The sequence below is a fragment of the Anarrhichthys ocellatus genome, unplaced genomic scaffold, assembly GCF_004355925.1.
Source record: "Anarrhichthys ocellatus isolate YVR2014 unplaced genomic scaffold, GSC_Weel_1.0 scaffold15, whole genome shotgun sequence".
Taxonomy (NCBI): Eukaryota; Metazoa; Chordata; class Actinopteri; order Perciformes; family Anarhichadidae; genus Anarrhichthys; species Anarrhichthys ocellatus.
In genome coordinates this window covers 1,639,388-1,653,154 of record NW_022280045.1, presented here as the reverse complement: position 1 = coordinate 1,653,154, position 13,767 = coordinate 1,639,388, and the positions used below count along the sequence as shown (strand labels likewise).

Below are 13,767 nucleotides of genomic sequence, written 5' to 3'. Positions count from 1 at the left end.
ACACACACACACACACACACACACACACACACACACACACACACACATAGTCTACACACACACACATACTCAGGTACAAGTGCGTTATTCCCCACTGGAAAGTAACTGTCTATCTGTTTTTTTTCTCCCATGCACCATTCTTGGTCATTCCAGCCCGTGCTAATTATTCTTTGAAGCGAGTCCCCGGTGCCTCTCGGAGATCACATAGCACTGCAGCTGCCCCGCTGTACAGCAAGACCAACTGCTAGAGCTATAATAGGAAGGAGAGGTAGGGTTGCGCAGCTGACGGTGCTGATTCCGAGGAGCCAGAGCTCTGCAGTACTATTTAAGTCACTGCCCCGTGGATCCTAAAGCCCTTTTAGTAAAATGTCACCTCCTTAAAACACCTGGCATCTGTCACGTTGAACCTGTGTGGGTGTGTTTTGGAACAAGGAGTTTTACATTTAATCCCCATCATGAGATTTTGTTGTGGGTGTGTAGATTTTGTAAGTGGCATAGGCTGTTTTTTTCTTCTTCAGTGAGTATATTGTAAAAGCATTGCCCAGGGACTCTATATGAATGGTGAATAAAGTGAACAATTTACATACTGTGTATAGGCCTCAAAACCTTTTTGTTGCTATACGCCCAAGCATGTATTATTAAGAGGAGGCCGTCAAGGTGCAGGCTTGTCTCAGCCCTAACTGAAACGTAACACTTTCATTCAGAATAATCAGTGACATCTGGAGAAAAACAAAAGGTAACACTGGTTCAATAAAACTCGATAAATCCCTTACTCCAATTTACACAATCATGCATTGCTGGTTTCAGATATGTCTGTGTTTGTTTTCTTCTTCATACTTTTACTGTTTGACTTCAGTCAGGTCTAATGTTGTGTGGCTGATTGCTTTTCCATCCCGTTGGGCTTCCAGGTTCACAGGTTCACCATGGGGATCAAGGCTGCCCTCCCCAGATATGAGCTGTATCTCTACACAGCCGTGCTCGGCGTGGCCTTGATATGGGCAGGCAGTTGGATATCTGAAGCTTCAAGTGGTGAGTGCAGGACATGTCAAGAGATGTCCAAAAGGCACACAATGACACGACTATACGCTATAGAGTGTACTGAAGTTCACTGAAGCCCATTTATATTTATCAGAGTCAGAGCGAATGCACATTTTTAGAAACAGCTGCTCCTTTTGCCGTAGTGGCTATATGAGTAAGATGCTCAACACACAGTCAGCACCTTCAGTCCAAATACATCTCACAGAAAAAAATCACTTACTAGGTGACAATGGGAATTCATTATTATAACACTGCTCAATTTAACCTAAAACTGCGTAGAACAAAGTTCATTGAGCAAATTGAAAGAGACCCCCCCCCCCAGGAAATCCTGCATGTTCCTATTAATATGAAAACAATTTAGAGCTGGTCCAATTACATTCTAATTATTTTCCTGATGGAGATATTTCCGACTAAGACTCAATTACACTGAGTCAACTAATCCCACACCTCTCCCTCTGAAACACTGCCAAGTCTTTGCATGTTTTCAGACAGTAAAACGCTCAAACTATCCTCTTCACCCACTGGTCTGAATGGACTGATTGTAATCTGGCGGATGGTACTGTCTGTCACAGTCTGTGCAGTCAGATGGACCAGGGCAGAGTCATTCATGCATTTTCTCCTGATTCCCTTTCTTCCTCCGACTTTCTTGAAATGGTCATTTTCTGGCTGCTCAGTCCGTGGACATCCACACTGCTCTCCGGTCTGCATGCCACAGTGGCACCGAAAACACCCGTAATAGAAGCTTGGCCGTGTTCCCAGAATTAAGAGGCTTTCCCTGACTGACCCTCACATTTTGATATCCCTTTTTCATGTCCATTAGTGTAATCAGGCAGAGCCGGAGGAGCTACTGTCGGGGGGCTGCGTGCCAGCCTCATTTATTGCCGTGTACTGAATGTCTCAACATCCCTGTCATGGTTCTGATTGTTATCACACATATTTTCATTCTTATCATTCCTGTGTTAGCTGTTGACTCAGGTTACGCAGCGAACTAATCTCCTACACCCAGATTATCACCGTATGAGTGTGGATGTCAGCCTCAAAAATAGAAAAGCTTTGCAATCAGTACCTTATGTAATGTTTGATGTTATCAAATGGACTGAATGTGCTCTCAAACCTTAAATTCATTGTGAACGATCCAACAATAACACCAAAGCTGTTTTTTATTTATATGATTCTCAAAAGGATTATTTAATTAAGAACCCAGAAATGAAGCTGCCTACATTTTAGATTTACCTAGAAGCTTTACCATAAATTGCCAGGAGTTGAAAATGTACTACCTTGCTGATTGCGTTTTGTTTGGTGAATGCCCTTTTTTTTCTTCCCTCTCTATTCAGAGAATATAAACAGAAAAGCCTTCAAGGAAAGCGTGAAACCAGGATGGCATTACTTTGGCAGGAAAATGGTAAATTGCTCACATATAATCCCCTTTGAGTATCTCCTTGTGTTCTATAAGTAGATCTGCTAATGCAAAGACATCAAGAGTAATGCATCTTCCTTTGCCGCAGGACGTCGCAGACTTCGAGTGGATGATGTGGTTCTCTACATTCCGCAATCATATCCTTTTTGCTCTCATGGGTCACGTTATCTTTGCCAAGATATTCACCCTCTTAGCTCCAAAGGTGCGTGCACGTTTGTGAATGCCCGTCGGCTTGCAGTGTGATCTGATTGCGTACAGGTGTAATGGCATGTCTCTTATTATGTGTATATGTATGTACGTGTTGTGTGTGTGTGTGTATATACATGTGTGTGTTTGAACACAAGCTTTGCTCTAATCAAGGCCACACAACATTTTAATTTAAGATTTAATATGATATGTGGTGTAAACATATAAAATGCGATGTACTGATGTAAACAGTAGGCCTTGGGCTGTACAAGTAATTCAACTCTGTTCAGTTCAGTGTAACTCTATTCTGTTCTATTGAGCAAAATATAATGTACCCCAAGGTCTAACACGTGATTGACTGCATTGTTGACTGCCATGCTGTCTGTTGAGTGCACCTCTTATTCTCTCCTGTGAACATGTGTTTTTGACATGTTTAAAACAGTTTGTTTTAAACATGTTTTCTGTCTTGTTCCATGCTTACAATGAAGATTGGTATTGATGGATGTAAGGTAACATTAATAAACTTGTGAATTTCACAACGTTTGTCATGTGTTTCATTAAAAATTGTTAATACATGGACGGTAGATTTGTTTGTCCCCCCCCATTGTGTAATCTTTCCATCTTAAAGTATATCCATTGTTGTAGATGTAGTGTTGTTATACTAACACCATTCATCGTGAGTGTTGCATTTAATCAAGAATAGAAGTCGTCCCGTCGTGACGCCACACTGACGGTGGCTCCTTCTTTACCCACAGCACAGATCCTTGATCTTTGGTGTGTACGGTGGTTTGGCAGTGCTGATCACCATGGGCTGGACCTTCATGGCTCTGGTACTGTCTCACTGCGTCATACTCTACAGCGTCGCCCTGGTCAAGAAGAAGTGGCTGTGCTTTGTGGCCGGCCTTACCACGCTGGCCTCCATCAAACTGGAGCCCTATAACTCCTGGCAGGTGAGCGGGTGGTTTCCAGGAATTAGAAGATGACATACAAATGTATATAATGATAATAGATGATGATGATGTCGTCCTTCCTCAGGAAGCCTTGGTGAGCGGCTCTTTCGACCTGCAAGACATCCTGTTCTATGGAGGATGCGGCTTCAGCATCATGCGCTGTATGAGCTTTGCCTTGGAGAACTGCGAGAGGAAGGACGGCAGCTACACGTTCTCCGACCTGCTGCGATACAACTTCTACCTCCCCTTCTTCTTCTTTGGACCCATCATGACTTTCGACAGGTTCCATGCCCAGGTGGGGATCTGAGATTCAACAGAGAGTGATGAAAAATGAGCGAAAGTGGAAAAAAGTGCAGCAGCCCTTCTGAAATGTGACAGTAGTTATGAAGCTATCAATCATGAGTGTATATTGCAGACTCCTTAAGGCTAATGTAACACCCACTCATAATGCCGTGCGTTTGTATAATTCAATTTAGAGCCACGGGCAGAGACAGAAAACAAATATGTTGTGCATATGTACACTTTGATTGAAATGACTTTCCCCACATAGCTGTATTTGACTTTTAGACTCTGAATGCTGTCTGTTTATCGAGTGTGTGCGCCCACTCAAAATCCTTTTTAGTATAAGAATAATTTTAGTTAAACGTCTGCTGAGATGTTGGGGCGGTCATATCATTTTACAAATCAATGACGGCGTTCCACAGGTGAACAACACCCAGCTGACCCGCAAGGACAGGGAGCTGTGGAACATCACCACCAAGGCCTTGCTGCATCTGGGGGTGATTCTGATGGTGGACGTCTTCTTCCACTACCTCTACATCTTGACAATCCCCAGTGACATGAAGCTGGTCTCCAAGCTTACTGACTGGAGTCTGGGTGAGTTCCATATACGTTTCTGCGCCGTTTTCACGTAGCTGTGGTCACAAAGGACTAATATCTTACGTTGGTTCTATGCATTATGTTTACTCCAACCATATGTGCTTTTTCAAACATGAGAATCTACCTCTTTATTAGAAGTTGACATGTTCATGTTATCAACTACTAGCATCAGTGTACTTGCTTTGATTTGCAGCTGGTCTGGCTTATTCCAACCTGGTGTATGACTGGGTGAAAGCGGCCGTAATGTTCGGCGTCATCAACACTGTGGCTACACTTGACCACCTGGACCCTCCTCAGCCTCCCAAGTGTATCACCATGCTCTATGTCTTCGCTGAGACGTACGTGGGATTTACACTAGTTGTGTGTAATCATAAAAAATAAATCATTACGTAAATCCTTGTTGCCCATGCTAAACATTGAATTCTTTTTTTCAGGCACTTTGACAGAGGCATCAATGACTGGCTGTGCAAGTGAGTTTAAAACCTCGGGTTTAAATGACAGAACCGACAGTATATGTAGACAAGAGAGATTTTGATCCTTCATCGGGTTGAATGTGAGTCGTAATTTTGCAGGTATGTTTACGACTACATCGGCGGGGATCACAATAAAATCTTCAAGGAGCTCCTGGCGACCTTCTGCACCTTCGCCATCACCACCTTGTGGCTGGGCCCGTGTGAGCTGGTTTACATCTGGTCCTTTTTCAACTGCTTCGGCCTCAACTTTGAGCTGTGGGTGGCCAAGTTGTTCTCCTTTCCGCCATTTTCAACCATAGAGGTGAGATACATTGAGATTAAAATCACTTGCAGTCAATAAATGGCATTATGCTTGGTGTAATGTTGTGCCATATCCCTTAATGTGCCTGCGTCCTATAGGGTGCAATGGGTGAAGCCATGTCACGCAGGATCCGGGGTGTGTTCAACGCCGCCAACTTCTGGACCATTGTCCTCTACAACGTCCTCTCTCTGAACAGTTTGGGGTTTGCCAAACTGGTGGGAAGACGACTGATTTTCAAAGGTGGGGAATAACAAAGGTTTATTATATGAAAAAGTATTTTCTGTCAGTTCTAGTCAAAGCGGGAACAACTCAAACATCAAAAGCAACAGAATCTTAAGGGGCGCCATCCTCACATATCACATAACTTAAGATCCTCTTTGTTGCTTTCTTTCCCTTGGATCTTTGACGTAGAATAAAAGAACAACAGAGCAGTGTCAAACATAGAGGTTGTTCACATGATTATCTTCAGTTGAACATCTACTAAGGGCATAGAACAAAAAGAGCTGCATTCCTTTAAAGTTGTACTTTCTTCTTCCCTTCCTCTTTCATTCCTCTCTTTGTGTTTCTCTTCCAGGTTTCCCTCTGTCCACCCTCTCTGTGTTACTTGTGACCTACTGTGGCGTCCAGCTGGTGAAGGAAAGGGAGAGACAACAAGCCCTGCTGGACGATCCGGAGCCGGTGAAGACCGTGGACGGGGGCAAAGAAAAAGCAGAATAAACCTGACAGAAAAACAGACCCCATCACATTGTTCCATCCTCGGCCTTGCGAACTGTACCTAACCAGACTGTAACAGCCAGTCAGCACCTGTATTGTTCACAAGCCTGTGTTGTTGTTTTTTTGCCTTTGTTTGTCAGAAGCGAGGCAATATTTTGAACTGTGAAATATCCTCAAGTGCACTTGCTGTAGATAATCGCAACGTCCTTTGGCACAAATCCATGACGGGGCATTTTGTATTTTAACCGAACAAAAGATTGTTTGACAAATGCTAGGCCTGCTAAATATTTTACGATGCTACACCTAATACTATATATAAAGACATACAGTATTGTTAAGGAATGACTATGATCTGTGTGGTTGTCTCCTCTGTTCACTTTAGATATGATTATTTTTAATTATTTACTTAATTTTGCCTTAGACGCCTAATCACCACAATGTTAACATACTGAAAGGTTTAAAAACTTGAAATCAGGGTGTATGGACTGTGGAGGTCCTCCACATAGCTTGCAGCTGATTGTAAAGCATATTTGCTCTACTGTCGCGAAGCAAAAATACAAGTCACAATGTATAGAATAGTTAAAGTGGATGGAGAATGCATTAGCTCTCTTGTAAACTTGAAAAATTGAACTTAGTTCAACCGTCCAGAGAGCGATAGCTTTCCTCCTATTATTACTGTAGGTGTGACGTTTCACCATGTCTTTCCTCGTCCCTCTCTCACATGATCCAGGCCCCTCTGTGAAAGGCAATAGGCCCCAGCAGGGAATATGGGTGAACTCTCTTATCCTGCCTGTCACCAAAGCCTGCTGTCTGTCGTCAGCGCAGCAGGCGGAGACAGAAAAAAAAGTGCATGCAAGATTGTAATGCCTTTTCTCATTTGTAGGGTTTTTATTCAAAGGTGTTCGTTTCAAATGTTTGACTTGAAATAAAGTTTTGGTTCATCCAAATGTGACATAGAAGTTTGTTGCAGCAGAATGGAGTGGAGACCAAAGTGGAAGTATGGTTGTTTGCTTCGATGTGTGAGCACAGTCCGTCTTAAATCTGAAACAATAAAATTGCGATGCTTTAATAAGTGACTAAAGACTGTGTTGGGTTTTACTTGTGTGACAGTGAGTCGTTGTCATGTATCACCACAAGATGGCCCAGTTTAACCAAAGTTGATCAAAGGTCCACCCACACAGTCTTCCTCAACTGTTAAAGAACATATCAGGCGTGAACACTTAAAAGTATTTTTATTTTTGTTCGGGGAATAATTTACGGTTTGCAGGAATTGCACAGGTGTAATTGATCGCGTTAATTATGACCTTCATACTGGCTCACTGGTGTGGTGGAACTGGCTCAGAGCTTTAATTAATGTTATTAGGTTCACCTGTGCTTCTCCTGCCACGACAAGTCAAGATCTTTATTGTGAGAGGTCTGAAGGTTAAATCTGTGGTTTCCTCTTTATATCCTTATTGGTCCTGTAGTTCAGCAAAAAGATTCCCTTTAGAAAAACCATATAAATCCAAAAAACTTCATAAGTTGAAGAGTTCCGTTCTAATGGGTGTAGGCACTGATTTATAAAATATGACTCAAACACTTAAAGTTTAAGAACAGTCCAATTTCAAAACTGTGAAAAAGTAAAGACAAAGAAGTAGAAAGATAGATACATCCCAGTAGATATACATCACACATTGAAATGATTATGATCACGACATTGTTAAATGATCTTAATTCATTATGAATATATTTAATATCTCCCTTCAGTTGGACAGTTAGCTTTAACATGAGCCTCAAAATGTGCATTGTGTGTGTTAAACTGTGTTTAGTTAGTCTTTACAAAGAGTTTGGCTTCAGTTGACACGTCTCCTCATCTGATACCTCTCTTATGTTCAGACATTCTTATTTTGTCCTTGTCATATCCTCGAAGCAAACATTTATGTAAACCAAGGAGCTTTCATCTGATTATATGGATTACAGTCAGAATTACAAGCAATAACAGACATTCCCTGTGTCTGTATGAGTAATAGCAGTGGACTTAATCTTCCACAACTTCTATCTCATTTTCAGCCAATAGGTGCCAGTGTTGTTTATCACTCTGGATGTATCTCTGGCTCGAATGATTAAAGTGGTTACACATATTCCACATATATAACATGTGTGAGCATGTCTCATAATCTTCACTGATTCCATATGTTGTGACAAATGAGACTTGAGACCAGATGTCTTGGTCCTGACATTTCAATCCATCCGTTTTTGTTTTTTTCATCAACGTAAGAGGGATAAAAGGGCACATTTAGTATATCGCCTGTTAAATAATTAGAAACACCTGTGTCAAGTGACGTGGTACATGGTGAATCGTGTCACGCTGTGTTTGTAACCTGAGGAAGGCTCATGGGGACGCTGTGAATAAACAATACATTTAAGTGTTGTGCCAGTGGTTGGTTTGTGGGTTTTGTTCTAAAACTTTTGAGTTTATTCCACTTTCTGGTGTCAGAGGAGATTTATTATGTAACATGCTAATGTTCCAGGAACTGCTGTTACCGATACACACCATATACTGTCTTGTACCTCCACCGATGTATACATGTAATACGGTGAACTGCTTAACATCAGTGTAGCCGCAGTGTATTCACTTTCTCGATCAATAGTGGATCACAAAGTTGTAAAAAGTGTGTGAAAACATCAAAGTGCCGTAATAAGAGCCAGTCAGGCTGCCTGGTGAGACGTTCTCCTGGATTTAACACGCCGTCACCGCCATGCTTAGTAATTCAGCTGTTTGTGGGGGTATTTGTGTGCAGGAGTGGACTGGTCCACCAAAATGGATTCCTCAGCTTTGTGAGGGTCCTGTCTATAAATACGCCGGTGTGACTGACAGCCACGGACAGCTGCAGCCACTGGCCAACCAACCCGTGGAGACCATCCACAGCGATCGGAGCAGCCCTGTGCACGCTGGCAGTCCTGCTCTGTCGTGGGGAGAGAGTAGGGAGCCCACAAAAACTAAACCGGGACGAGGAGACAGAACAAAATGGCTGCCCTGACCATAGACCCGGTGGAGCAGCCTCGGATGTACCAGCAGAGTCTGCTTCAGGACGGACTGTGTGACCTCTTGGAGAATGACAAGTTCGTGGACTGTGTCCTCCAAATTCAGGACCAGAAGTTCCCCTGCCACCGCTTGGTTTTGGCCGCCAGCAGCCCCTTCTTCAAGGCCATGTTCCTGTCCAACCTGGAGGAGAGCAAGAAGCGTGAGATTGTCCTCAAAGACGTGGAGCCGGGTGTTATGGGGATGATCCTGCGCTACTTGTACACCTCTGAAATTAGTCTGACAGAACAGAATGTCCAGGATATCTTCATGGTTGCCAACATGTACCAGATCCCCTCCATCTTCTCAGTATGTGTGTCCTACCTCCAAGAGAAGCTGGTGCTGGGAAACTGCTTGGCTATCTTCAGGCTGGGTCTGCTGCTGGATTGTCCAAGGCTCGCTCTGACCGCTAGAGAGTTCATCTGCGAGCGCTACCAGGTGGTCGTCAGGGACCAGGACTTCCTGCAGCTGGGCCCGAGCGAGCTGGCCCTCATCATCACCTCAGACGCCCTCAACATTGAGCGGGAGGAGCAGGTGTTTGAATCCCTGATGGACTGGGTCAGACATGATGAAACGAACCGGGTCAAGGACCTGACAGAGCTGCTGCACTGCATCCGTTTCAGGCTCATACCTTTGGATTACTTCAAAGAGAAAGTGGAGAGTCACCAGTACCTGCGGTTCAGCGAGGACATCAAGAAGGAGCTGGATCTCGTCAAGGATGCTTACAAGGGGTGTCTCCCAAAGCCCAGTAAGCCCAGCAGTAATGGGGCAGAGGGGGGAGAAGGAAGTGAGGAGGAGGACGATGAGGAGGAAGGGTACCTGCCGGGTATACTCAACAACAACCCTCGCTTTGGGATGTTTGAGCTGGAGCTGATTGTTATGATCAGTGACAAAGGGACTGTGGCCTATGACCCGCTAGGAAATGAATGCTTTGTGGTCTCCGAGTCCACAGAAATCCCCAAGAACCACTGCAGCCTTGTGACCAAGGAGAACCAGGTGTTTGTTGTCGGAGGACTTCTCTACAACGAAGAGAACAAAGACGAAGCATTCAGCTCCTACTTCCTGCAGGTAGTGTGGCTCTTTGTGACATAAAAACACATCACTTTTTGTTTATTTTACTCTTGCGCCTCTCATTCTTCAAATATCATTGTTTTCACACCCAGTTTGACCCAGTGAGTTCACAATGGTTAGGGATGCCCTCGCAACCCAACCCTCGCTGTCTGTTCGGCCTGACTGAAGCTGGAAACTCCATCTTTGTTGTTGGAGGAAAGGAACTGAAGGATGGTGAGCACGCCCTGAACTCAGTCATCATCTATGACAGACAGTAAGTGTGGATATCAAATTAGGAGATACATGGTTTTGCTTTGACCACAGCAGTGAGTGTGTAGATTCACGATAATCATTCATGATGACGTAACATCTCTTTTTGGTTCACAGGTCATTCAAATGGGGAGAGTCGGATCCTCTGCCTTATGAAGTATATGGCCATGGAACCATATCACATGAAGGTCTAGTCTATGTCATTGGAGGAAAATCTGAAAGCAAGTATGTGGCACTCTATAATCTGTATGATATTTTAGCATTTGTTTTATCACTGTGGCTCCATTTAGAAATACCTCTATGACATTTTACAGTTCATGACAGGGCCATCATATTGCCAAATCCTTAGGGAATCATAGTTTATTCCTTATTGCTCTATCACTCATTTTGTAACAGCATCACATTGGATATCTCATAGTTTGACATTTAGGACCTAAACCAATCAATATTTAAAGGGCTACTCCAGTGATTCAGTATTTATCTAAATTTGCGGGACTCACAATAGAAAGATTTAAGAAAAGGTCACAACTGACCAATTTTTATTGATTTTAAACTCCACACCTCCAGTTTATGACATCATTAGGACTTTTCCAGGGTTATTTTTTTCCCCACAGAAAACATTATACAATCTTGAGACGAATAAACTGAACTTCATGTAACAGCGGCGATCCCCTTTAACACACTGTATCACATGTTTCTTTTTATACTTTTGTCCATCTTGCTATGCAATTATTATGTATTTTCTTAGTCTCAGAAGGAAAGTCAGCCTTTCCATATCGTGAATTTCTTTGGTGATTTCAGTCGGTTTGTAGCCACTTAAGAGTAATTGCTTTTTTTGCTGCTACCGTTAATATTTTCAGGAGGTAACTGTCACTTCCTGTTATTCCTTCTGGCAGATCGCCCAAATAAAGTGACTTGCTTGTGAATAGGATCTGCTGGCCAAGAATATGCTGCATAATTCTCCAAATGTTTTGCCAGAATGTTTGTATTTTGGGGCAGCGCCAGAAGATCATACTTTTCCAAATTGTATTTTTCCTTCAATATCTGAAAACTTTGTAATGTGTTTTTCTCCATTATTGTGCAGAAAGCAGTAATACCTTGGTACCTGAATCTAGAATCTATACAATTTGGTTTAAATTCTGTGTCATATGCAAGCCATCTGAGTTTTCCTAACTGGGTCCACACATTGAATTGCTTTATAACAAAACCTGGTGTGCAGGGTAAATGAGACTTCATCACATGTTTCATGCAGGAAATGCCTGAGAAGAGTCTGTGTCTACAACCCCACTAAGTTTGAGTGGAAGGACCTGGCTCCTCTGAAGACGGCCCGCTCCCTGTTTGGTATCACCGTCCACCAAGACCAGATCTACGTGGTGACGGGGGTCACAGACTCAGGCCTCACCAGCTCTGTGGAAACCTACGACATCGCCACCAACAAGTGAGACAACAGTTCTATTTATATGACCCACTTTATGTCATCGTTATGAGGTGAAGCATCTGTCCACAGTAGTGAAGCTGACTCATCGAGCGTGAATCGCAGATTATAAGGTCATAAAATAGCACTTGTTGCACTACTTGTCAAACGGTAATGTAGCAGCTTATTTGACACCATCATAACTTCTGTTTGTGTGTGTGTGTGTGTGTGTGTGTTATTGTCATGTTGCGCTCCAGGTGGTCTGAGTTCACAGAGTTCCCTCAGGAGCGCAGTTCTCTCAATCTGATGTCGATGGGAGGGTTCCTGTACGCTGTGGGGGGCTTTGCCATGATGCCCAGTGAAACCAGTGAGGAGCCCGTTCCAACAGAGATGATGGACATCTGGAGGTGAGAGCCCCCCCCCCCTGCTCAATACACGTGATGAGGGATTATAATGTGATTTTTACTGAGATTTCATCCTACCAGTAAGATTACATGGGACCCCCCCTGATTTGGCCAGTTGCAATGTTTGAAATAAACATGTTTGAAAAATGACAACAACACAGCAAAGAGAAATCAGATGCCACGGTCAGATTAAGATGAAAATGTCATCTCGTAGACTTTGCCCAAAGGAAAAGCACAGGTTTAATGAATGACCTTCAAGAATAAATCTGGTGGTATTCTATGTTTTTCTAATTGTTAACAAATCCAATGAAAGACTATACAATAACAATTAATTGATACTAACATGTATTGTCTGTTAGCTAAAGCCTGATATCTCGTATCCTTCTGTGCCATAGAGCTCCAACAAGGAAGCCCCTTTCATACTCACTCAAGCACCGAATGTGTATTGATCCGCAGCTGAAAATAGATCCCCAAATCCACTATTTTCTCCTGTTTAAGTAATCTCTTCTAAAAACTACAGTTCCCATCTGTTTTAGGAAATTACTGAGTCTTTTTAGAGAGTAAAAAAAAGAAATGTTATGACCTGTTTTATCTTTAGTGTGAACAAATGGGCTTGGGGCTGAGTGCCACAGACAAGGTAAAGTATTGGGAAAGAGGTGAATGCATTGTTGGTTTAGGTCTTTTTCATGAGATCTGTTGACAATAAGGTAAATAGGGATAAACACCAGATTTGTAATATTTTACAATAATGGCTGCATTCCAGTAAGGTGCTCCACTTCCAGGGTCCTGGTATTGAGCGCGTTGGCTCACTCTTACTGGCATAGTCAAATGGATCTGAACCATCATTATTAATGGGCCTTTCCTGCTGAGCCAAGTCACAATGTATGCTGTGGTATATTTCTATACATAAACATATAGTTGATTGGGGTCTAAAATGCAGAGAAGAATTATCTCCAAAAATGAACTTCCTATACAGTTCCATTCTTCTTCCCATACACTATTATGAATGGGGCCACACCACAAAGTCTCTTTCACATCAAATCATTCTCTGTAGATGAAGAACGGCATTGAGATTGCATTTGTTTTCATCGCATGCCATCTTATCTTCTTTTAAGGGTGACACTGATATATATATTTATATGTTTCCCACAGATACGATGAGTCAGATCAGTGCTGGAATGGGATCTTGCGAGAGATTAGCTACGCAGAGGGATGCACTATTCTTCCAGTGCGCCTCAACACTCTGCGCCTCACCAAGTTATAACTGAACTGAACTGTTGCCGGTGCCAGGAGGTTAACGGCGTAGCATTGAAGTGAACAAGTGCACTCGTTGGGAACATTGGCCCCAAAATTGACTTATACGGAATGTTTCACTGTAATGATTGAATTTGGTCTCTGAAGATGAAAAAGTGTTATGTTTAACAGCAGGGGAAGACAGATACATGTTTAGTCTAGAGGGGTAAACGACATAAATTAGAATATCAAATTAATTTTAAAAACAGCCAAAATGTTGATTTACATTGTCTTTACATTACATTGTACATCTGTTTTTTGTTACATTATTCCATGAAATTCCTTTCATACCTGCTTTTTGCTTTATTTAAAGCAGA

At 42.7% G+C, this 13,767-nt stretch overlaps 2 protein-coding genes across 4 annotated transcripts in view; both read left to right on the top strand.

The window, feature by feature from the left end:
* Window positions 1-7,028, top strand: part of hhatla (hedgehog acyltransferase like, a) — a 7,515-nt gene extending 487 nt beyond the window's left edge. Inside the window, exons 2-13 of one of the 3 annotated variants that reach the window (XM_031854423.1) lie at window positions 909-1,029; window positions 2,373-2,440; window positions 2,544-2,657; window positions 3,130-3,150; window positions 3,397-3,591; window positions 3,677-3,886; window positions 4,296-4,467; window positions 4,664-4,808; window positions 4,905-4,940; window positions 5,043-5,244; window positions 5,343-5,484; window positions 5,819-7,028. In XM_031854423.1, coding sequence (XP_031710283.1) covers window positions 924-1,029; window positions 2,373-2,440; window positions 2,544-2,657; window positions 3,130-3,150; window positions 3,397-3,591; window positions 3,677-3,886; window positions 4,296-4,467; window positions 4,664-4,808; window positions 4,905-4,940; window positions 5,043-5,244; window positions 5,343-5,484; window positions 5,819-5,961 — 1,554 coding nt within the window. In that variant the 5' untranslated portion in view covers window positions 909-923 and the 3' untranslated portion in view covers window positions 5,962-7,028. Of the gene's footprint in view, window positions 1-908; window positions 1,030-2,372; window positions 2,441-2,543; window positions 2,658-2,681; window positions 3,151-3,396; window positions 3,592-3,676; window positions 3,887-4,295; window positions 4,468-4,663; window positions 4,809-4,904; window positions 4,941-5,042; window positions 5,245-5,342; window positions 5,485-5,818 lie in introns of those variants that run through there. The other 2 variants (XM_031854424.1, XM_031854425.1) reach the window with 2 other exon arrangements.
* Window positions 7,029-8,954: 1,926 nt separating this feature from the next.
* LOC116387717 (kelch-like protein 40a) lies at window positions 8,955-13,713 on the top strand. Its single transcript, XM_031855048.1, has 6 exons — window positions 8,955-10,087; window positions 10,183-10,343; window positions 10,457-10,564; window positions 11,592-11,777; window positions 12,011-12,160; window positions 13,310-13,713. Exons 1-6 carry the CDS (start codon window positions 8,966-8,968, stop codon window positions 13,419-13,421), a joined length of 1,839 nt encoding a protein of 612 aa, XP_031710908.1. The 5' UTR covers window positions 8,955-8,965; the 3' UTR covers window positions 13,422-13,713.
* Window positions 13,714-13,767: the final 54 nt, after the last annotated feature.